Source organism: Haemaphysalis longicornis, unplaced genomic scaffold (genome assembly GCF_048455015.1).
Source record: "Haemaphysalis longicornis isolate Haplotype H1 unplaced genomic scaffold, Haemaphysalis longicornis Haplotype H1 scaffold_8, whole genome shotgun sequence".
NCBI lineage: Eukaryota > Metazoa > Arthropoda > Arachnida > Ixodida > Ixodidae > Haemaphysalis > Haemaphysalis longicornis.
Genome location: NW_027526445.1, coordinates 33,352,679 through 33,376,758, shown reverse-complemented (window position 1 = coordinate 33,376,758; position 24,080 = coordinate 33,352,679). Strand labels below are relative to the sequence as shown.

At 46.2% G+C, this 24,080-nt stretch overlaps 1 protein-coding gene and 2 long non-coding RNA genes across 3 annotated transcripts in view; 1 reads left to right on the top strand and 2 right to left on the bottom strand.

The window, feature by feature from the left end:
- LOC144148834 (glycogen phosphorylase-like) overlaps window positions 1-9,434 on the bottom strand; it is a 35,358-nt gene extending 25,924 nt beyond the window's left edge. The window contains exons 1-2 of the mRNA XM_077680351.1: window positions 8,956-9,434; window positions 1,981-2,082 (exon numbers count right to left, since the gene is read on the bottom strand). Coding sequence (XP_077536477.1) covers window positions 1,981-2,082; window positions 8,956-9,201 — 348 coding nt within the window. The 5' untranslated portion in view covers window positions 9,202-9,434. The remainder of the gene's footprint in view (window positions 1-1,980; window positions 2,083-8,955) is intronic.
- A 279-nt stretch (window positions 9,435-9,713) lies between these two features.
- On the top strand, window positions 9,714-17,595 carry LOC144148837 (uncharacterized). The gene is made up of 2 exons (XR_013318075.1): window positions 9,714-13,416; window positions 17,441-17,595. It is a non-coding gene; the product is annotated as an uncharacterized LOC144148837 (long non-coding RNA).
- On the bottom strand, window positions 14,181-23,648 carry LOC144148838 (uncharacterized). Its single transcript, XR_013318076.1, has 3 exons — window positions 21,747-23,648; window positions 17,985-18,082; window positions 14,181-14,325 (listed from the first exon to the last, which is right to left on the bottom strand). It is a non-coding gene; the product is annotated as an uncharacterized LOC144148838 (long non-coding RNA).
- Between the last annotated feature and the right edge of the window lie 432 nt (window positions 23,649-24,080).

Here is a 24,080-nt window from a genome sequence, read left to right as displayed (position 1 = left end):
TGAAGAGGAGCTCCGCTTTCAGTGCCCTTATCTCCACTGGGCAGGGGGGCAGCCTTGAAGGTGTCAAGTGTACAAACAGTGCCCGCGTAAGGCAAGGCCACCCACTGAACCATTCCGCTTCCTGAATTGCAAAACAAGGGGACCCTTCAAGAGGTGAAGGCAGCGCAGCCTGCAGTGTTCAGCAGCATCGACTGTCAATGCTCAGGCTGCTGCACTGATGATGCATGCCAAATTTGGTATCTCCAAGCATACATGCTACACAGAGCAGCACATGCCTACAGAGGCAGATGCGGCAATGCTTGATGGAACAAGTAACAAAAAAATTGCAATCAGAACCAATCAATAGCGAATTTCCTCCAACCAGAAATAATTCTAGCTGATGCTTCCTTTCCTTGCCCCCTGTCCACCTTTTTTTTCTTTCTGATTTTTCTTAAGCCGATGGTGTTGTATACTTACGAGACAACTAATCATACTCTTTGATAAGGTTCACATAGCACTACTCACGTAGCCAGCATATGAAAACTTGTGAAGCCTCTTTTGTAATTAACACGACAAATCAGGAAAGGCTCAAGTTGGCCTTCATCAGTAGGTGAAGGTGTGAGCTACAAGTTGAACTGGGGATGCCCAAATGTAAAGGCAAGCATTGCCCTTTCGAACCATTTTTTCGCGCTGCCATACAAGCTGTGAAATTTTTGCTTTTCAAGAACTCTTTAATAAGGTGCCCCCGACAGTTCTCAACTTTGGGACCTCTTTTGCTTCTGTACATGGTTATGTTATCCCCCCAACAAAAGTGAAATAAACCTGAACTTGAACAAGAGCTAGTGTATTTGCTAACAATGGAGCAACATTCGGAACACAGATTTCCTGGAATGCACAGCAGCCGCACTTGCAACTGATGAGAATCTAAAAAAAATGTTTCATGTGCCAAAGCTACGTCTGGGCTATATGAGGTGCACCGTAGTGGAGAGCTACGAAACAATTGCGACCGCCTGGGAATTCTGAACGTGCGATGAAATCTTAACGCATGGGTGTTTTTGTTTCTCGTCTGTCAGAAAAACAGCTGCCGCAGCTGGGACTGAACCTGCATCATTGGGCTCAGCAGCACATCGCCTCTGTGCAACTGATAAAAATCCGACACGTAAAATGAGAGCGAGATAGAAGCAAGAACCTGATACGTACACATTCCAGATTTACTCAATAAATTCCGAGTTGGTGAAGCACCATCATCAACCAAATAATCCTGGAAAAGCTCTAAGCTCCCCAATCTTTGTGTTGTGGACAAATACTTAATTCGCATGCCTTACATCTCGTTGCTCACAAGTTATGGCCTGGTCAGTCGAGATGTCAACTACTGTACTTAGCGAATGACACAGAAGACATCACCGCTGAAAACCAGGAGTTATGTGAGCTTAGAATTAATGGTGCACCAAACATTGATGTGAATCGAGGTGGAGGGGGGGCATTGAAAATACTTTTGCCGCTTGAGTGATTTGCGTTCAGTGAATTTTTTTTCCTTTTCACGATTTCTGTGAACTGGAGCACACACTGATTTGTTTGGCAAATTCGGGAACTCAGAATAAATCGTGCCTTTAAAGGGGCCTTCTGCAAAGCTATCAACTTGCAGACAGAAACACATTGCGGGAACCACAGGCACGCCACACAAACACCCACGACAGTACAACTACAAAGGCATCGCTAAACTGCAAGCAACTACTACTAAAGCATTACAATTAAGCTGCGAGTTCTTGAACAGCTACCAGAGAAAGACCTTGGAAATGCCTCCATTTTGCATTGGGCTCCTCTCACCAATGTCTAAGTACGAGCTTGGTGTATTTTAAAATGTGTAACCACAGAGAGGAAGTGTGCATTAAAACAGAGAGTGTAGAAAATGTACGCATGTTGTTTAGCCCCAAGTGCATGAACTGCAATATCCTGGCAGCCCAAAAGGAGAACTTGGCCTTGTCAGTGGCCTGCCCCCACCTGGTAGAGGGCCTCGTCGCAGGCATTCTGGATGCCCAGGTTCACCATGGTGTTGGTGAGTGAGCGGCCCATGTAGTACTCCAGGGACAGGTAGTACACCCTCTGGAAGAGAAAAAACCCGGGGGCATCTGGTCAGCTAGCGTGCAAGCAGGCTTTGTTTTGCGACGTGCTTTTATTTCACAAACTGTGCAATGCATAACACACATAAGAGCAGCAGCTTTAATTGTACTTTCTACACTTCATGAACATCAACGGTTGCCTTTCAAGCAGCCAAATTAACTTCAGCATGCTGTGCTTCGATCCTTTTCCTCGCTGCAGATAACCCACTAAATGAAAACCTCAACGTAGGCTTTAATGTAACAAGGCCAGACCAGGGCTACATGGTGCCTCGTAACAGAGGGCTACGCAATAGTTTAGGCCGCTCAGAGTCCTCCAATTAGTGCCAAAATGTAGTACACAAGTTCATCCAAAAATTCAAAAACTTCATAATTCTTTGTACCAACTTCCTCACTGACCACTAGTACAATGAACATTGGGCTAATTACTTTTTTCATTGCTCCGTTCAAAAGCTCCACACACGGCGAAACAAAAATCTTCATACCTGAAAACATTGCAGCGAGTAAGTTTGCAACATCTGTATCAATTTCACGACAGAAACACTCAAAATTCACACATACCTCAACATTTCACTGTAATTTCCCCACCTGTGCCATAAACACTGTGCCTCATTTGCACGCAGTTGACGTCTTAAGCACTCCTTCCTCATCAAGACTGCTGTTGAATGGAATAACTCAAACCCGTGTATCCCCAAGCAGCACGACTGACTCGAAATTTCTAGTGTTCTTTACGTAAACTGCGTTTCCACTCAGTAAGAGCCCAGGAGGGGTCAAAGCAGTAGTGAAAATAAAGGAGCAAACAAAATAAAATATCCACCCGTAAACTTCATTCAGTTCTTTATCCTCTATGCTTTAAAAATAACAAGGACAAGTTGAATATTTTTTGGGAAAACACTGGGGGAGTTTTCCGAGGTTTCTCTTTACACCAGGAAGTGTAAAGCATTTAAAAGCCCCAGTCAACGAACTCGCAACCCATCAACTGTCATTTTCCCTGGCAGTCTGCCCACTCTTCTTGCTAAGCCACAAATGGCCAGAGCTTGTTTCTAGCTGTCATGGAAAGGCCAAGAATACTGAAGTAAGTAACAATAGCCTGCTGGAGTTGTCTTTACGGCTGTTTCTTTGGCATCCAAATGGCCCATTACCCACCCGCCCCGTCTAGAACGAAACAAGGCAGACTTGGCTGCTTTCTCGGAGCGTCCGTAACCAGGAAACAAAGCAATCAAGCGTCACTAATTGCTCAACCTCCCAAACGCGACTAATGAAATGTGCCTGCAGCTTGCAAACCAAGCGGAAGCGCAGGAAAGCATGAAACCGGGCACGGTAACAACTCACCATAAATCAAGTGCCACATTTGCACGCGGCCATAAAAGAACACTGAACCTAATGTGTTTTGCAGGGGACCGCGAGGTGAAAGCACCTTACGCACGAAAATGCACTTTCCAAGCACATTTCGAACCAAACAAGTTGCAGTGGAACCAAGCTATAAGGAATGCGCAAGGGAAAAAAAAAAAGGCAATAGCCGGGAACAAAGTTTTCTATAATAGAAAAACTTGACAGCCAGAGCTACAATTCACACTGAAATAGCGTGTTGTGCAACATCTTTTCCTGCACACAGAGAAGGGTACGCGAGCATGAGGGTACTCAAACCTCAAACGGGCTATGAAGACAAAATACAACAATTCATTTAGTTTGAGAGAACTAGGCTTCAGAACCTCACTCAGCTCCATTCCAGTTGTGAAAGACTTTTTTTAACAAAAAAAGAAAAAAAGTATTAAAGAACTTTCAAATTTTGCACTACAGTGATGTCATAGGCAGGGGTGACATCATATGGGCGATCAGTAAAAAACTTTTTACTGTTTAACTGCATGTTAGCATTCAAATGATGCAACCAAATGGAACTACAGGCCCAACTGCACCCGTCCAGTCACGTGTCTTACTGATGGGTTAGTGCGGCATTCGCCAATCACACAAACAAGATTCTGTGACGCCAGGTGCAAAGTGGCCGGGGTGTCGCCACTCCTTTACATGTTTTCTGCGATATCTCCATTAGTTGTTTGAATTTATTTTGCGATAAAATTGGTATCATTGTTATTGAGACAAGGCAGTCTTTCTGATGAAGCAAACTTGTATTGTGTCTCAATGGTCCCTTTCAAAAACAAGGGTGAAGCTGCATAACATTCCTTAGTACCATAGTACGGTGCCTCTAAAACTTACTTGAGACAGTAAGCCAACGGTGCACCCAGAAAGGAAAACAACACACCACTGTGCTGAACGCCAGCACAGAAGATCGTTTTGCCTATGCACCATTTGTCCTGTCACTAGTAATGCACTCTTCCAAAATTACCACTCTTATGTAGATGGTGCCCAGCAATGAACTTTATTTAGCACAAGAAAAAAAAGAAAAACACCTCTCAGGCCTGTCACAAATATGGCTGTAACTATGCCAAACATTTCTCATTATTTGAACCCAATTGTAGAAAAATACGCGCTGTCAAAAGCATTAGTGTGTTAAAAACAGGCAGTTAAAGAAATCATTGCACAACAAATGGAGAATATTTTAATCCACTGACACACCTGTCAATGCTCCTTATAACGCGCCTCTATGTGTCCAGTCATTGCACATTATAAAAAATTGTACTGCACAATCAATTTTTATTGAGTGAAACAGTTTTACGGACACGTAATCTTTCGCTGGTCTTTCATTCCTTTGCTTATATGACACCGCTAACGACAGAGGTCTCCCTCCGCATCGAGCAAATCAGTCGATAGCAAAAAAAAGAAAAAAAAACCACCTACAAAGGAAAATTTCCACCGTTAGCTACTTTGCCCCACAACGAGTGAAAGACGCCCGCCACTCTAACAAAAGAAAGCCTTTTCGCCGCCCTGGCCAGATCCTTGCAGCGGCCTTGGCAGTCTCCCCACCCAGCGAACCCGCCCCCCTTTCATTCACACTCCCTCAACTTGCTTCTTTTTCCAAGCTCTCCGCTCACGGCCGACCCTCAACCCCGCGCGCTCGCCCGAGCCTGTCCCAAATAGACACGCTGCCGTCGCGGTATCCAGCGGCCAGGGACCCTTCTTTTTTCCCCCAGGGCGACACAGTCTCTCAAAAAGGTGCTTGACAGCCGACTACGGAGCTGCGAATTGAATTGAAGCACACCACAGTCTGAGGGCGGGAAGCCGTGCCGGCGGGCTGGCTGCCAGAAATATATAAAGCCCAAAGCCTCGCACACCCCAACACTCCGGCAGGGCACCAGAGACAACAAACAAGTAAACACAGCATCGAAGAGATAAAAGATCTGGCCAAGGAGAGAATGTGTCCTGCGAGACAGGAAGCTGGCACGATGGCAGCAGCCACCTCAAGACTGATAAAAGCAAAAGGCGGGTGTGATAGGGAGAGGAGCGCTCTCGCCTTGCGTTTTCTTTTTTTCCTTTTTTTTCTATGCCGATTTCGTTCGAAGGAGTTATGCAAGCCAGTGGTCGTCCCTGCCAGCAAAGGAGTGACAGAACAGCTGCCCACAGTGCTAATCTTTGCATAAAAAAAATTTCGCCAAGCGATTCGTAACTGCTTCCTTTCCCATAGCCGGCAATGAAGATGACTTCTGCAAATACACAAATAAAAAAAAATGAAACTGGAGTTCTATGCACCAATAATATGTCTACAATGTGCGGTGCATTGTGGTGGAAGGCCATGGGTTAATTAAGACCTCCTGGGTGTGTCTAAAATGGTTTAAAGCCTCGAAACCTAGTGCGCACTTTTCAAACTTGCGCTCTGCAACACTACTAGAGAATTGCCGGATTTCAGTCTGACGAAGGCTACCTGTGTTTGCTGCCATATGCCATATTAAAGAAGTCTGATGGCTAAATATCTGGCTGCTATCAGTATCCCCACTGTCAAAGGGGCCATGCAGACAGAATACAAGTTTGTTTTATTCGGAAGATTTTGTGTATTATAGTGCCCCCCAGATTTAGCCCGGCACCGAACGATGCTTTGTTCACTCAGAAATTGAAAAATTTAAGCCATAATATTGATTGTCCCACTGAATCGTGTTTCATGACATCTGCAATGACCTGTCCAGGGCAAGTACTGAAGCAAACGTATGTATGAGGACTAGGGCCGCAGCAAACAGCGGAGCGCATTGTTTGCTGTCAGACCTCCTAGATGGTGCCACCATACTGCTCGGGACCGCTGTCTACCCGTGTTTTGTTTTTGACCAGATTTATGTCTGGACAATGTTTATTACAGTTGATAGTACTCGTTTCGTAAAACATTGGTATACTCGACAAACAGAGTCACAGAAGACAATGTCACTTATGCCAGTTGGCCAGTGTAAGCTCAACGCACTGGATGGCTGTGCAGCTAAAACAGGCATAGTGCACACTGGTGCTTCTGTGTTTAGGTGTGCGTCCGTAACTTCCATTGTTTACCACACCATTCTTACTGCTATAAAAAGAATATGCAAGAATTCAAGTGCAAATAGCTTGTTGGGCAAGCTTCTAAGCCCTGCCTAACTTGCATTTGCTTTTGACGGCCTCAGTCAATCGCACAGCGATCCGTAACAAGTCATAGGTTCTGTTGCAGGAAATGAGCTAGTGGGTCGCATGGCCATTTTTTTCGCCTCTGAGTCATATAGCCAATTTGAGTGAGTTTGCATTAAAAGTGGTGCCAGAGTTATTCTAACGAGGCAGTCTTCTGAATGAACCAAACTGGCATTTAGTCTGCATGGCCTCTTTAACACCAGTCCCTACCTCCAGCTTTCCACCTAGTATTTAAAGGAATAAGTGGTGGTAAGATAAGCTTCTCTAGGCTTTCAGTAATCTATTCACATTATCGGCAACAGTGAATGAGCATGGCTTCTAAGATTTTCATTCAATCGTGTCAATACATGGCGTATAACCACTTATATAGGTTTGCATTCAAAGCTACTGTCAACTATAACTTAAGTTACCTTCACTAAATGAAAAAAAAAAAAAAAAAACCAAAAACAACAGAGGACATGTGTTCAGGGTACTGCGCTATAAATATGTGGAAAATAAAGACAGGTTAATATCTGTGCCACAGGGCAGCAAAATCGCTTAGAAAACCTCGGGTAATTATTTAATGTACGTGATCACTACAATCACCTCAACAGATAATGTATTACCGTTAACATTGAAATAAAACGCCACAACTGCTAGGGAGAGCAGCGAAAACAAAAGTAGTTCTCGTGCATGCATGTGCACATTTTGTGGCGTCCGATTCATAGTGTTTAATGTCCGTAAGCTGATAAGGGCCTACCAACCAGTGCATCCGTAAGCAAACGAAAGCTCCAAGCATTCCGCCATCCAATTAATAAGAGTTTCTACGGTGACTGTGCAGTCTCTGTATCAAAAACGGAGCATTTGACAAATGTACAACTCCGCTGTATATTCATAGACCGAAAAAGAAGTTAGCATTCGACAAGTACAACAGGCTAAAGGATGTAGAGACAAGAGTAAATGATGCTGTCCTGTAGAGCACTGCAAAAGGTTTCAACATTGCAAAATCACCCAGAATGCCGACTTCACTGCAGGACTCGGAAGCTTTGCAGGAAGGTTAATCCAACTGACACCTGAGCGACAAATTTAGGGGCGGTAATTTTGAATACCCATAAATACGAGAACAATTTCCTGCTCTCGAGACTGAGGAAATAAATGCACTGAGGCTGTCAAACAAAATGAAGCGATTCTATAGCTCATGCGTGGCGCGTTCCTCAATTTTTTTTTTAAAGCGAGGTATGCATGTTTTCTTCGATACTAAGCGACGGAAGCGCGCCCGACCGCTCAAAAGATGCAGCGGCCGCGCAATTGACGTGCCGTTAGGGAGAGAATCGGTAGGCATTCGAGAAACGTAGCAACGCGCCGATCGGGTAGGTCAGACAGAGGTCAAACGTAAAGACGGCTAGCGGGCTGCCGACAGAGCGCTGGGCGAAGCTTGTAGCCTCAACCCACCATCTAAGAAACGCCAGTGTTCAAAATATCGCAGCTGTCACAAAAAGAAAAGAAAAAGCAACGCATTCTAACGTGCCCCGCGTGACAGCTAGCGTGGGCATATCGCGCAAGAAAGTGAAAGTAGGGCACGCGCTGCGGTACGCGACGGAGCTTATCAGTTCGCTTATCGGCGCACGTCAACCCGATCGCGCGCTAATACGAACAGTCGCGAGGGGCGGGGGCGTTCCCCGCCGCTTCACACACCGGCTGCACGCGCGCGCGGTCTGTGCGCCGCATCGACCGCACGGCATGGGCTTCAAGACGCCATTGGATATATGCGCTGCAGATAGGGCGGATTTCCGTTGACGGAAACATCACCGCGACGGAGTGTGTCTTACATCCTACACACCCACTTTCGGCCTAGACTGGGTCCGCTTACGCGGTAACACTGTGGTCTATATTTGAACTGATGACCGCAGACGCATTGTAGTTCAGAGGACGACGTCGTCTGCACGTCAATTGCAGACGGCACGTTAGACTTTTACCCCCAGCGCGATGCAGCTGGATTTGCGTTGCGCATTGCGGCGCGGAGTCCGCGCGGCCGGTCCGGTTTTGCGCAACGCAAGGCGTGTATCGACCACAGATGGACGGCCGGCAAGAACAGATGCAGTGCTCGACCCGAATACTGGGCAAAACCCGCTCCGGCGGCGGCACGCCTCTCCGACCGGCCCGCGCATTGGCTGACACTTGTGCGGCAACAGTCAGTGCGGTTTGATTGGCAACTACACTGCGCAAGGCCGGTCTTCTGACACAGTCTGCGTGGGAAAGCAATGCAAATGCGAGTGCACGGCTGACAGCTCGCACAATAAAAAGAAAATGAAAGAAAAGACGCCAATTGCGCGGCGGTGTTTACCTTGGGGTCCTTCTCGTAGTAGTGTTGCTGGGTGCGGATCCACCGGCCGACCAGATGGTCCTTAACGGTGTGCGCCAGGGCAAAGTAGTAATCCCTCGGCGTGGCCACATTGCGGTCCTTAACCAGGGTGTAGTGGACGTGCCGGTTGAAGGCCTTCTTGAAGTTGGCGACGTTCTCCACCTGAGCGATGCCCCGCACGCTGATTTGCTTGCGCCGCTCGCTGTCGCTCGACGGCACGCTCGACATTGCGGCCTGTTTCTCTTTGCTCCCGCCGGGCGCTGCGAAGAATAGCGGTGCTCGGCAAACGAGAGCGGCCACACGTCTCCCCGCGCAAACAGCTGATTGTGAGCGGCCAAGGAGGAGACACGGAACGCCGGAACTCTCTTCTTCGCGACCCTCGCTGCGCTCGAAGGTCGCGCAGCCGCAGACGACGAGAGCGGCGATATTTTTCTTTGGCAGAAAACAAACTTGCCTGTTTGTGTTTTGGCAAGTGTCTGCTACCACCCGGTGGATATAACGCTTTTCGGCCAAAAGCGTTATTCTCACCCATGCGTCACATCCGCATCCGGCTGTGTTTTTGCATGAAAATGTTCTACAAATTTGCCAAACATAAATATTTTAAATGAAGCTTAATTTTGGGAACGCTTGCTTGCTATGTTTTATACAATTATTTCTTTTCTGTGATGTAGCCGTGTGGCTAGCGTTGTTGTCGTGCGAGCCGATGTGCGAGCCATTTGACCGTAACGTTTCCTGACGTTTCCCGCGTCGTTCAACGTTCAACCTGTTCTGTGGTTCAACGTTCTTTCTACACTGGTAAGTGGTCCTGTTCTTTGTTCAATCGCTTGTTTTGCTGCGATACCTTACCGCTTGACCTCGTGCTATGTGTAAAATTTTGTCCTATGCTCCTTAGATCCACCACAGTTAAGCGCGAAAATTTTCAGACAAAGGACGTGCCCACTAGTTCGGACCCGCTTTCGAACTTATCCCGATCTGTCCCTCTACCATCTATGTGCCTTACAAGAGGCCACGCACGATATCGCGTACGCTAGTGGCGATGCAAATTCTTCAGCATCGGTTGCGAACAAGTGTCCGCTTGTCTCAGTTACTGCAGGAGTGTTTGTAGCTGGGCTAGTTGGTTCATTGCACGGATTGAACAGCGCTAAGACGGGACAAAGTGAAGCGAAACAACCACGGGAGCTGACTAACCACTGTTTGTTTTGGAAGGAAATATTATTTATAGTGGACCAAAGCGATCATGGTTATCTGTGTGCGCATTGCGGCACGCGGAGAAACACATCAAATAGGCTGTGATGGTGCGTAACTAACATGAGTTGCAGCGTCTTGCAGGTGAAACGTGAACCTCTCCTATCTCGCCAAATATGCGATTTCTCTGCCCAGCGGAGCGGAGATGCTGGATTTAGACGGCAATAGCCATCCCTCTTCACGTCCTGCGAGCACTCGGTGCAATCCAGTTTTGGGGCTAAAATCTAGCATCTCCGCTTTGCTGGGTATCCAGATCAGCTGCTGCACAGCAAGCCAACAAGCTCCTGGCCGATATGCACTAGTCAAACGCCCGTATAACAAAGCGTGTGGGACCGCGATACTTGTTCGTTACACACGTCACTTCATTTTATACGTCACGCACTTCAGTGACCCAATAAAGCAGATAAGCATACTGAGAGAAATAATTGTCAGAATTAAACTGCAGTAGGCAAAAAAAGTCAACCATTTTCTTGTGCACAGTAGCAAGATGTACTGAATGCGTACCCACCACTGACTTGCTGCTATTGAAGTGCACGGTGTGCTGCGGCGCAAGTTCAGAGAGTGACGTGATCTACATCTGCAGCACATCAAATGCTGCTACCGCTTCGCGGTAGTCATAACGCTTAGCTCCTTTGCAAGCTATTCGTCACTGCTCATCTCATCATTTGTGGCGTCTCTTTTCTGTATGATGGCCTCCACAATGTGGTCAGTTGTCAGGTCAGAGCAAACCAGGGCCTGGTCTTCCACCGAGACGTTTTCGTCGGCCGTCACAACCGATGCTATGATGCAACTCGCACTGTATATGTTTATCGATTCCTACAGCTACCTGGCTGAACTGGATGACTCGCGGCACACCTATCAGCTGCCCGTTATCACGTGTGCAACCGCACACATGGTGACGTGTGGTATTCGTTATCAAACCACAATTCAGCAGTTGGGAATGCATTAATTCTTCTGTTAAACAGGCAAATTTGCTGTAGTGGTCTTCACAATATTGTTACGTGGCGGCAGATGACATGAAACATGTAGCGATGAAGCGATGTATTTACATAATGGTGAAAGAACTATTTACATAATGCCAAAACGGAGCCCGGCCTGACAGCGCGGCGCACACAGCTCTTCTTCGTCGTCACCATTCTTGGTGGTGGGCCATGGCGCCATGGGGATTGTCCGCCACGTCCCGTGACATCACCCCGCCGGTCGACGCCGACACCCGTTGGCCAATGAATGCGGATGAGTGTGCGATGAGCAATGCAGACGAATCGCTTGCCGCCACGAATCACGATGATGGTGTTGATAGATGCCTGGCCCAGCAACGGCAATGGCTTCAGCCGCGACGAAGCGCCAAAGGTCCTAAGGCCACGTCGGACGGAAGGGCGGGGGAATCCATCTTCGGCTCGTATGGGCACGGCTCATCTCGGCTTGTCGTCACTTGGGTCTTTCGGGCTGGGGACACGAGGCGGGGGACATCGTCGTGTGGTGGTCTCTGCTGGGCTGGGGCTGCCCGGCGCGGCTTCGATATCCCTGGCGGCAACGTCCATACCGATGCGATGCTGGGACCAGGATGGGGATGACACAGACCATGTAGCGATGAAGCGATGTATTTACATAATGGTGAAAGAACTATTTACATAATGCAAAAACGGAGCCCGGCCTGGCAGCGCAGCGCACACGACTCTTCTTCGTCGTCACCATCCTTGGTGGTGGGCCATGGCGCAACGGGGATTGTCCGCCACGTCCCGTGACAATATACATAAGAATCTGGCCAGGCCATATGGCATGCTTCCTTGTACAGACTATTTCGTAGTAGAAGCATTCGTTGTAGTGGCGTTTGACTGCATACGGTTTCAAAGAAAATCCCGCCAGAAGGGCACAAGAAGAGGAGTCATCCCGTACGTCTTCTTTTCTCATCGACCAACAAGCTGATGGGGCTGTGCAGAAGAGCTAACCTAGAGAAAGTGCGCAAGAGCTGTACTAAGAATCTGGCAACACCCTCTGTCAAATGCGGCGAGGAAGTCGTATACGAAGTTCCACCATCATACAATCATACATTGGTCAGACAGGGCGATGCATCAATGACCAGCAGCATGCTTGCCCAGCATGTGAAAAGTTGCGATCTGTTTGAGCCTGATTTTGAGGCCTGTCTTGAAAAGGCACGCAGAGGCCAGCGCGTGCGTGAGATATGCATGAGCACGCTGTCCGTGGCCCCAGTGGGCAGAGAAATCGCATATTTGGCGAGATGGGAGAGGTTCACGTTTCACCTGCAAAACACTGCAACTCATGTTAGATGCGCACTATCACAGCCTATTTGATCTGTTTCTCTGCATGCCGCAAAGCGCACACAGATAGCCATGCTCGCTTTGTTCCACTATAAATAATATTTCCTTCCAAAATAAACAGTGGTTAGTCAGCTCGTGTGGTTGTTTCTCTTCACTTTGTCCCGTCTTAACGCTGTTCAATCCATGGCGAGGTACCGCCGCCAACAACTATCTGTACAGAGGCTATAAGTTAAAGTCCAAATTTATCTGGGCTTTTTTTTTTTCTTTTTCGCCTTAAATGCGCAATTTCTTATATTTCTAAGCAATATTTTTCTTAGCTGGAGAAAGAGCATACCGCTGTTCACCATTAAGTGCTATCATTACGCATTTTGTTTATCAGTGTTGGAATACTCAGCATGGTCTTTCAACACTGCGTCAATGTGTGTGTGAAAGAGAGAGAGGGAGAGCTAGGGCAATGTTACAGTATTTACGTCCTAGTCGTGGTAGTTTTGAATTATTGGGCAGTGGCGGTGGAGTCTGGCTAGGATATGCACGTGCATTACTGACGAGTGCCAAGTGCATCTGTAAATGCATTCTTTTGCGCCCGACTTCTGAATGTTGTATTAGGAATGGACTAACATTCTAGAGCGTTCAACAATGCTCGTTGCCAAGTTCTGAACATTCATTCATATCTAATGTAAGCGTCAACCAGAGTGTCATAATTTTGCTGTCTACCATCTTGTCGTGCTAGATGAGCCTGCATAAAGGCAATTTGGGCATTTACTGTGGATCACCTGAAAGCTTGCAACAGTGATGCTGGGGAGACAAACCTATCGTTGCAGTACCTGTACCCCAAAGGCTGTATCCACCTGGATGGCCCTGGAGAACCATGGCCACCGCTAAAGTGGATGGCGTTCCCTTTACCAAGCACAGCGGTTAGGTAAGTGCAATTACAACTCGTGAATTGAAGTGATCTGAGCTGCCATAGTCTGGCCCATGTTCTGCAGTAGGCTGCAGAACGAACCAATGGCCCACCTCTCCTTTTCTGCTACTAAAGTTGCTACTGCTTTTAAAGCCCAACTGCACTCAAAATTTCGACTTCTTGAAAACACTATTTCCATACAGTCTGCTGAAAAAGAAACCAAGCTTGCAGAATACAGCAGCTGAAATACGCACGTGGACGCCGCAAGCAGTCAGCAAAAATTGGCGATTTTGAAACTGAAATCGAGGAGAGCGCGGCCATTAAAATGACGTTGCAGCCATCCAGCGAGCGGCCAGCAGCTCAGGAGCAAGCCTGCACACAAGCTTTATGTGCGCACGGGGCAGCAAATGGGTGGAGCGTTCGCAGGAGAGCTTGGCCGGTTCTCCAGCTGCGTGGCTGGCCAGAGGAAGAAGCCCCGGATGACCGGACCGTCACAGACCTGTCATGGCTGTTTATGTGATCCACTGGCAGGTGCAGCGTGGTCTGTGGCGGAGCTTTTTTTAACCCTTTGAGGGTCGGTTTTTTTTCGTCAAATGCGACCCCCCGGGGTCGATTTTTTTATTGCTGGTTTAAATTCTCCGGATGAATCTATTTTGAGAAAAAATTATCATAATTTTTTTAGGGTGACCATAAAGTGACAAAAAAATCGTTTGTGTTGTTACATGCATGTGGTTTATTCATGAGTAACACAAGAAAAATTCTAAATAAAAATGAGAGAGTAACAAGGCGGCACCTTTTGAGTGAATCGAAATCAGATAGACATCAGTTTCGCAGGCGCAAAAAGCGGGAAGCACCCGGAGGACGATACCAGAACCAGCCACTGCGCACGCGCGGCCGGATGCGCGAGCGATAGATGGCGCACCGCTCCTAAAAATAGAAAAAAAGGAGAAAAGAGCCTCATCAGTTTCACAGGCGCCCTTCGTCTGTGGCAGGCGCAAGAAGCGAGAGGCGCCCCGTGGGCGTAAGGGGCCTGACGTGGGCAGTGCCCAGCGTGCCCCCTCGTTACCGGATGTGCAAGCGATCCCCGGCGTGCCGCTGAAGTAAATCATAAAAAATTAAAAAAGAAGAGCCATCGGGGCAAGAAAACAATTTGACATATTGCCGCAGTGTGGCAGCAGATGCCAAGCAAGAGAAGTTGACAAAAAAGGCACACTTTTTAAACATACAAGGGATGATGTGCATGTATGTTATTGACCATTTTGAAGGTGTTTGCAAAGGACGTACATGTACGTCAGTGGCAAAGGGGCCTAATGCAGCTATGATTGCCGCATGAATGAAGTACTCCGGCTGTGTCGATAGCTGCACCATGTCGCACTTTTCACGGCTCTTCAATACCCACAACAAAGTACCAGCAATTCTTCTGTGGAAACAATAATGTGGAACGTCTGAATCCCGAACGCGCAAGCAAATCCCATGAGTATTGGAGGGTGCTGTGAGCGGCTGCCAGTAACGGCATGCCCGCTTCTATTCCCTCACCTACATCACATCCGGCCCCTGGTAGTGGCGCACTCCTCTCTCTCTCTCTCTCTCTCTCTCTTTTCCCCTTGTTTTGAAAACACCTATTTTTACAAGACGTTTGTGTAGCACAGGTTGGTATTTCGAACTCAATTTTTCATTTACCGCTCTTTTTATGTGTACTATGGGGTGATAGTATTTTTACATTGGTGAAAATTTGAGCGGGTTTTGCCTTTAATTTGAACTTGAAACCCTTGCCACGGTTAGGGCAAACAAGTTTGCCCATCAGCACACACTACTTTTCGTGTAATCCAAAGTTGAATATGAAGGTCAATGCATCACTAGCCACCGCAGCATTAAAGCCCAATGCATTCTTCCCAATGTTATTTGAAATGGTTCGCTCGTGTGCTTGTATGGTTGTTTTGCTGTTCTTAGGGAATGGGTCTGTCTTTGCGGTCAGTGCTACCTGTGCACCAACCACATCTCGCTATCTGGAAGTGTCCGACTACTGGAACAGTATTGTGTGGGGAAAAAAAGGCTGTACAGTAAAATTGTGACAAGCAAAAATGTCAGTGTTGCTCCACACAGAACAAAGAAAAAATTTAAGATGTACATTTTGTACTCATACTAGTAGTGCAAAACTCCTGCAAATATGAAATCCCTAACTAAAATTTCTTGACCTACAGAAAAAAAATGTTATCCCTAGTGGGTTTCATGCCTCATGAGAAAGCAGTTCCTCGAACTTGTGAAACATAGGTTGCCCGCACATGCATCGCAGAAAACATGGTTTTCTGGCCCACTCTTATTTGTTCGTAGCACAAGTTACAGTTTCCATGCTTTAGCATTTTCTGGGGCTTGTGTTGAACAGGGGTACCAGGTTCCTAGCTGGTTCTACACACTTCCACTTTCCATACAAAAATACGATGAATAGGAATTGTCCTTGGAGTCAGCACTCCTAATATCGTCCAAACGTTCACGTGTGGGCTTGTCAGAATCACTAGGAAGGCGGCGTTTCCATGGCATGGCCGCAGGTGATGCCACAGCCATTGCTTATCTTCAGGGCACCCGTCACATAACTCTGGCGGCGCTTTATAAAAATAGGCACCTCGCAATAAAACAAAAGTGAAGAGGAAGTAAATGTCTCAGTAGATGGAGCCAGCTCTTAGTGCGTGCTCAGAAAGCGCCAGATTCGAATGGAAAGTATCAAAATTTGAACTTGAAAGCATTGATAAACTGCTATCGATTTGAACGGGCGTGGGCAGGAAAGTGGTAATATTGGCGTGTGCACTGTACCACTAATCAAACGTACTTGGCTAGTTCAAACTCAGGTTAATTTGAACAAAGTTTCATTTTTGGTGCTCTTTGCTCTCAGTTGGCCGTATGTCATTAAAACCCATATAATCATCACCGACCGAATTTTTCGTCTCCTTAGAGTTTGAATTAATGAGGTTTGTCTGTATTGTTTTGTCAAGCTTTGTCTGGTAAATCTGTTCTTCTTCTTCTTTTTTTTTTTTTTTTTTTTTTTTTTTAAGTTGAGCTTACTTGTTTCAGATGTGGCAAACTGGCACGATGGTGAGCCTTGATGAAACATAAGGTTAGGCTTCTCTTAAAGATGTATGTTTATCCACTTATTACATAAATGTGCTGGCTAAGGCTATATGGTGGTTGTGGTTTGCGACGGGAAAAGGAAAGGAAATTCACTGAAAATATTTTGAGCTCGGCAGGGAGCTCACCTGGCCGAGCTCAAAATATTTCCAGTGACTTTCCTTTCCTTTTTCCATCGCAAACCACAACCACCACCAATGAATAACTAAAGTTACACCTCTCTAGCTCAAGTAATACACTTGGAAAATTTTCCTTTTACGGTAAAATGTGTATGCTGGCAGACCATCCGAGGCACACGATAAATTAAGCAGCGAAGTGAAGTTACCCTTTGTACAGACATTTAAGAGGTTTTGTTGAACCGAAGTGGGGAAGGAAGGGAGCATGAATCAGATAAATTTTAATCTGTGTCCGGCTTTTGCTGGGTAGCAAAATCTGCTCAGTGAAGTCTATAGGGTGTTCACTGAGCAGTGAAGTGTCGCAGTTCTTGTGTGAATGGCAGCCGTAGGGCAACTTTCTATGATATTCACCTCGTGCAGTAATCTGAGCCATTTGAGAAATCAGGTGGTTGCTATACAAGCAACACTAGCGACCAACTGCAGTGCTCCGGCCTTGCTTGTAGCAGGAATCGAATGCACACCAAATTCTCATAATAATGCATTCCTTGCGTGCCTGTAATGGCCTTCACTCTATTCAAAATTGTCCACCTGGCAGCCACAAGTGGGTTCGCTGCAGTGTTAACCTCTGCGCTCACGTGGACCAAGAAAGGCTGCTCCATAGTATTATTGCCCGTACGCACCTGTTTTATTGTGCATGACATTCTTTGTAAATTGCGTGGCAGATAATTGCAGGCGAGTGTTATCTCATGCCAGTAATTGCTACATTTCTTCTATGTACTGCCATGTTTCTTTTAATCTCCATGCAGGTTCAAGCAGCCGTGGCCGTCTGCAGGCGTAGCCCTGCCAAGCACCAAGGCTTCTTCTTGGTCTACAGTCGGAGTACATGTGTGATACCCAGAAATGTATGACATCTGCGTGATGTACACTTGTTGCATTAATAAAATTGGGAGCACTGTTCCAATGTTGACTTTTTTGTCAGGTTACACACAAGCTGAGAACATGCATGTTTTGATATGAAGACTTTTTCATTGTTCAAGCATTTTTCTCATTGCAAAAAGTTTCCTATTACACTCTTTAGCCTAGGCAGTGTTGCACACTTTGTATGAAATGGAGTATACTGGCATGCTACTTTTGCAGAATAAATAGTCCTCAAGCCACATCGATAATTTAAATTCATTACGTGTGAGCAATAGGTGGAGCATGTTGGCAAAAAAGTTTACCATGTATCCGTCATTAGAACGCGATCGGTACAGATTAAAAGGGAGCACGTGGCTGAGGTGGTGCTGCTTTTGTGCCACTGCCAACATTGGTAGGGAGATGCCAATGGTGTGAAGTAGAAGCACCGCTCACCGCCTGCCTGTGCTGTAATACCGGGGACACGCCATCTCGATGGCTCATGTGGGCTTTGAGTCGTGTCACCTCTTGCACGTGTGAAATGGAGTGTGCAGCTGGTGAAGGGGAGCAAAAAAGGAAAGGCTGAATATGACAGCCATGGACAGCCAACACTGGTGGACAACACAAGAGACGGGTAGCCAACGCCACTGCTAAACAGGGCAGACGTGACCCTGGTTAGAGTGCTAAGCACAGTTGGCACGGTGTACAAAAGGCGTGAGAGCAGTGCCTTCTTTGGACATCCAAAGCCAGAGCAAGACTCGTGCATCAGGCAGCAGGGCCAAAAGAGTGCATGCCTAGACAGATAGGAGAGGACCCTCACGCATGCAGTTGTACCTGCTGACCCATCACTGAGTGGAGTATTTTTTGTGCCCATACCAAAGCCACACATCCACCCTCAACGAGGAGGAAGCAGTGTCATTGAGTTTTGGTAAATAAAAGTTTATTGTATTTTGCGACTCACCTTACGAATAAAATAAGCGCAAAAAGCAACAGAGTGTGTCTCAAAGTAACCTATCGCACTAGGAAAAAGTGCACCATTGAAATAACGGCAGAGATAATTTATGATAAAAGCACAGGATGCGTACTTTACCGCTTCGGAATAAATTTAGCTTTGTCATTGTCAAGTGTTTCTCAATTTTGTAAAAATTTTAATTTTACAGCAGTTTTGGCAATTCCTATTGACTTCCTAAAATGTTGAAGCTGTACAATAAGGAGCCCTGGACAAGAGGACAAAGTGATGTAATGGCTAATAAAATTACTAATTTTAGCCAATAAGCCCCAATAAACCAATATGAGTTAGCCAGTAACTTCAAAACTGTTTGACATGATGCTAAAATTTATGGCACTCTTCAGATTGGTCGTCCTTCAATCGGGTCAAGCTTTGGCAACGTACGACTAATCAAACTAGTTAGTCATTTATAGCAAATAAACAACGTCAATCAAGCAGAGAATCTCAATTGACCCATACTTTCTAGCAATAATTTCATTTTGTCTGTATACGGCTAGGGTTCCGTGTATTTTTGTTCTCCGTCAACAAAAACGCATGTGCCCTTCTCTCCCCCCGCTCCATTTACATTCGTGACTACTTTCCTCCAACTCCCCGCGGTGGCGGGAATCGTCCGCACTGGGGCACAGTAATGAAGCGAAATTATAGCTCGCGGCCACATGAGGTCCGTTTCTCCTGCGCGACCTTCGTTGGTGTATGCCTCCTGCAGCCAAAAATTGTGTCACATGTCGTCCACCTTCACAGAGTGCGCGATGGCACAAATTTCTTAATTTTTTGTTGGCGGAGAATAGTAGAAAGTTGAAGTGAATTTCGCCGGAGTGCATATATACTTTGAGGCCAGCATGCGGTGTGGGCCGCCGAGCGGTTTTTTAAATTTTCTTTGTACCACCCACCGTTTTTTATTTTCTCAATAAACGTTTGGCCTCCTCGTCCTATTGATGGTCGCCAAAGCGCAGCCGGCCGTAGAAAGGCCTGATCATTTTATGCCTAATAATAATAAAATACTTCCGCATAGGGAATATAGAGCCAAGTAGCCTCCCAAGCGCGGATTTATTCATCGTATACAGAAATGCTGTAATCAACACTTATTATAATGTTACAATGAGAATTTAATGGATGCGACGCGCGCCCACACTGCCTGAAAAAAAAAAAAACATTTGGAACGTGGATAGAGAACTTTTTCGTAAGGTATCGGAGGAATCCGACATTGCAGTGCTGATTGAAAATCCGCAACTATGCATGGGGGCCTTAATAAGGGCAAAAATACACAATCAAGGAGTTTTCTCTCAATATTCTACAGGATTTTAGGCAAATGAATGACGCTCGTTGTTTTAAAGACTTCGATTCTTTGTTTTTTCTTTTTCGAGGGCTCTCGAAAGCATGATGTACAGCATGAGTAATTTCCCAGCGAACGCGCCATAATGCACAATAACAACATTTGCAGATGATCTCTAAGCGCGCATTCGTATGAGAGGAGTGCAAGAAAGTGCTTCTTTACGGTATACATCCGTGGACGGACGTCTTCTGCCTACCCTCGTCGGACTCAATGCAGATACTTGCATAATCCGTACTGCTTGAATCCAGATGTTAGGAATACTGGCTGAAATACTCTCTTCATTTAAGTTGGACGCCAATCGAGACTTCGGGCGAGATTTCTGATGCACGCGCTATGGAACGCGTCGCACCCAATGGGACTTGAGCGCGTGGCGAGGGTTACGCGTTTTGCAGATATCCGCACGCCAACCTGGCGCCAGCCTGATGCGTGTTTTTGCCGACCTAGCCGAGATAGGCTTTCGCACTAAAATATCCACGAATTACAATATTTTTTTTCTTCATTATAGTGAAACAGCTTATGAACATTACATTTTGTTAAAGCGTCACAGCGAGCTTATGTTAACTGTAAACATTCAGTTTTAAGCTAGCAGAAAGAACGGTAACCTATAACATTTCTGCAATTTTTGTTTTAACGCGAAAGCATTTCTTGTCTACGCCGGCATAAGCGCGCACCCGGGTGGTGGTATGTGGTTCGGCGTCTTTTTAGACAAGCATGGCGCCGTCCGCGGTTTGAAGTCTCGGCGAAAGAGGGCAGTGGCGAGAAGGATGGACGAAGAGGAGGGAAGCGAATTCAGTTCGTCAACACAGTCCGACACACAACCGGAATTGCATTGCACGCACTGACTGCACCGCCATCAATCAAATGCTCACCCGTAAATATTTTTAAAGCGGAGCTTTGTACTTCTACCCCCCCCCCCCCCCCCCCCCCCCAAGGGTTCTGCCGCGACCGCTGGTGTCAGCAGAAAACTCCCGCGAATAAATTAAAGAAATTAGTGGCACCGCCAGGATTGAACCTGGAACGAATAGAGAAACGGAACGAGAGCCCGTCTTCTTACCGACTCAGCCACGAACCCACGCGGAGACGGGGAGACAGACGGTGCACTCACCGAGCACATGTGCAGATCTACCCCTTGCGTTCTCTTTGAATGCCACGTGATAGGGTCACGCGAACTCTTGCGCTGCTGCGCGCGCTCCGCCGACGGCACGTGTAGCCATCGTGTTCGTGCCTTGCGCATGCGCTAGGAGTTGCCAAAAATTACATTAAGCTCAAACCAACGAATGGCATCTCACGTCTCCGTCTTTGCCGCTGATCTCATCGCCTCCGTCGGCGGCGACAGAGAGAGGAGAAGTGCGATCGTCTAACACCGTGTTTGAGCTGCCTTTCGTTTTATGAAAAAAAAGTTTCCAGTCACGTGCTTTACCAATACAACTCGACCAAACACCATTCATGGATCATGCATTCATTTGACCTTAGCAAAGAATATCTCTATGAAGTAATAAGGGGAGCGGTTAAGTGCATTTCACTTGTCTCTGGTTTCACTCTTTGGAGAGCCACGTGTATGAATTCAAGTGACGTCGCATGGGTAACCGTTATAGGTGTCGTTTACAGCTTCGCTTTCCAACCACCTTCACAGGGTGGATTGGCGCGAATTTTTTTAGTTGTGCACCCTGGCTCACGAGAGCGTCCAGAAAGCGCGAGCACATGCAGGTTTCCGAGAAAAGTAGTATACTTTTATACCACTTCCTACAAGCTTAATAAAGCCTCAGTGCAGGCGTTGTCGTTAACTAAAAAATAAACCGGCGATATTCGTTTTATTATAATACGAACATTTGTCAAACGTCGCAAGGAAAAGCGCGCGTTAGGAAACATAGCTCACTTGCTTGTGCTGTCCCGGTGATCCTGCCATCTCAAAAGGTCGCTGGTAATTAATTCTTCCTTGCGGGACTAGAAAAAAAATTTATAAAATACGGCACTCATAAAAACCCGATTTCTCCACTAGCTGTTTCCAAATTTTATTGTAGCCGACTCTCTTTATTTGATATGTAACTTAATTATATCTGCTAACTTATTTCAGTTAAATCACGAGGTCCGACTTAGGGTATACAAAGCCATGTATTTTTTGTCAGTCCCATTTTCCGCTTATTAAACTAAATTTTAGCGGTCCCCGTAGGCCTGGGTTGAAATAACGATGGAGAGTCTGTCAACTATCGTTAATTCAACCTCGTTTAGTCTGATTTTATCAGTTGCTTCGATCAAGTCTAGGAGTCCCATTAGTGTATAAAGCTACGCATTTTACTCGGGTCAATTAAATATTTCCTTACTGCGATCAAGATTTGATTGTCCCACCAAGACCGAATCGACGCGGTATAAACCCCAATTTTTGCCCCCCTGAATTCGTAAATTTCGAAACTGGAAACAACTGCTAGGTAGATAAGCGCCAAGAGTATACGTACAGCGTTAGCTTCTTTTTTTATATAACGAACAATGTTTGTAAGAAAACTGCGAAAGTTAGATGCAGGCTGCAGCGTACGTGCGCGTGCGAGTTTAGTTTCTCGCCGCCACCAGAAAACGCAGTAATAATCAATATTGGTGTGAATAAGTAACATATTTACGCCTTTTGGCACCATTGGCGTAAATAACTAAGATATATTAGCATCCCCTCCCCTTTTCGCATTTTTAGGTCTACATCCCTCTTTATCGCCATTACTGCTGTGCTGAGTTGACACGGTTAGGCGATAGACGATCACTTGCGAGATAGCTTGTCCGTTAATTTGCTAACTGCTGATCTCAGGCGTTATGTTTGTAAGTATACTTTATATTCCCTCAAACTATCTTTATAAAGATAGTTCACGTGCACCAATCCCGATCGGCGATCGATGCGTTGGCTGACAACGCTCATCTGGCGTCCAGCAGATTTCTGCACGCACGTCACGAAATTACAATAACTGAGTGGTAGAAAGGCCGCGTAGTCACCTTGATCGCCTAAATTTACAAGAAAAAAAGAGGATCGGTTTTATGACGCTTCCAAAGAGACTTTGAATGAAGTTTTTCTGCATATAAAACTTGTGCTAGTACTTTATTCTATTGATATTTATGGAACCATAGACATTATTGCGCCAATTGTCGTACACCTGCACGTTGTTTTCGCGAGTATGTTGCGCACAGCCATCCTAGATGGCTAAGCGCGACGTGTTGGCTTTGAAACTACAAGTGCAAAGTGGTCGTGACTCGTGGCTACTTAGACCTCCCCCCGCCATTGATCAGCGGTTGTGTTTATATATCATCAACCAGATCCAGATAACAGTATACCCAGTATAATTATAAAAATCACAAAGCTACGACAGAATAAGGAGCACACTGCGTTCACACGAATTCCAGCAGTTTTGAACGCGCCGCGCAAACTATACCGCTCGCGCTGCCCTTTGTGGCCAGCATGAGAACTGCACCAACCAAACTGTTCCAAACTGCCTCACAAATCAATTTTTTCCACAAAATAAGCTCAAATAATTCTGCGCATAACAATTTTAACCAATTGTGAAGCAAGAAAATGTAAATCTAGTCTTCACCTACTGCAATCGTTAAAACCGGAAGTTAGGATACAAAGTTGCTCTATTTTAACAAATGTTGTCGTTGTGCTTGCTTTTTAAAGCTTAATAGTTATCGTTTTATATAATATAGCACCACAATAAGGAGTTATTGGCTTGTAAGCAAAATGTTTAACCGGAAATGACGCATGGGTGGATATAACGCTTTTGGCCGAAAAGCGTTATTTTCACCCGGTGAGAATAATGGCGGCCTTGTGTTTTCGGCATCGTTGGCGGCTCCGGCTTAGGATTGGCTACGTCCAATGCGACTACTCTTTGTTTTTATTTGCTTGCCAGCGCGAATTCCTCGCAAATTTGTCCGGAATTAAAAATAGTTCTAGGTTTTAAAAATTTAATGCAAGAGTACACTGAACAGGAATTGCGGAGCATATATAACGCCTTATTTCACGCCGTTCTATCACTCGGCGAGAGCGCGTGCACAGCATAAAACATTTGTAATTGCCCGAAATTGATCTGCTTTGCGTAGCCAGGCGTAGCCCGCATTGCAAATAAACAAAGTATGAGACGAATAAAGTCCACTACCTCGCTTTATGGCCGATGAAGCCATGCCTGCAGGAGCTCGGTCGTCGTTCTATCGAGAAGGAATCGCTAGAAGAAACCCGTGA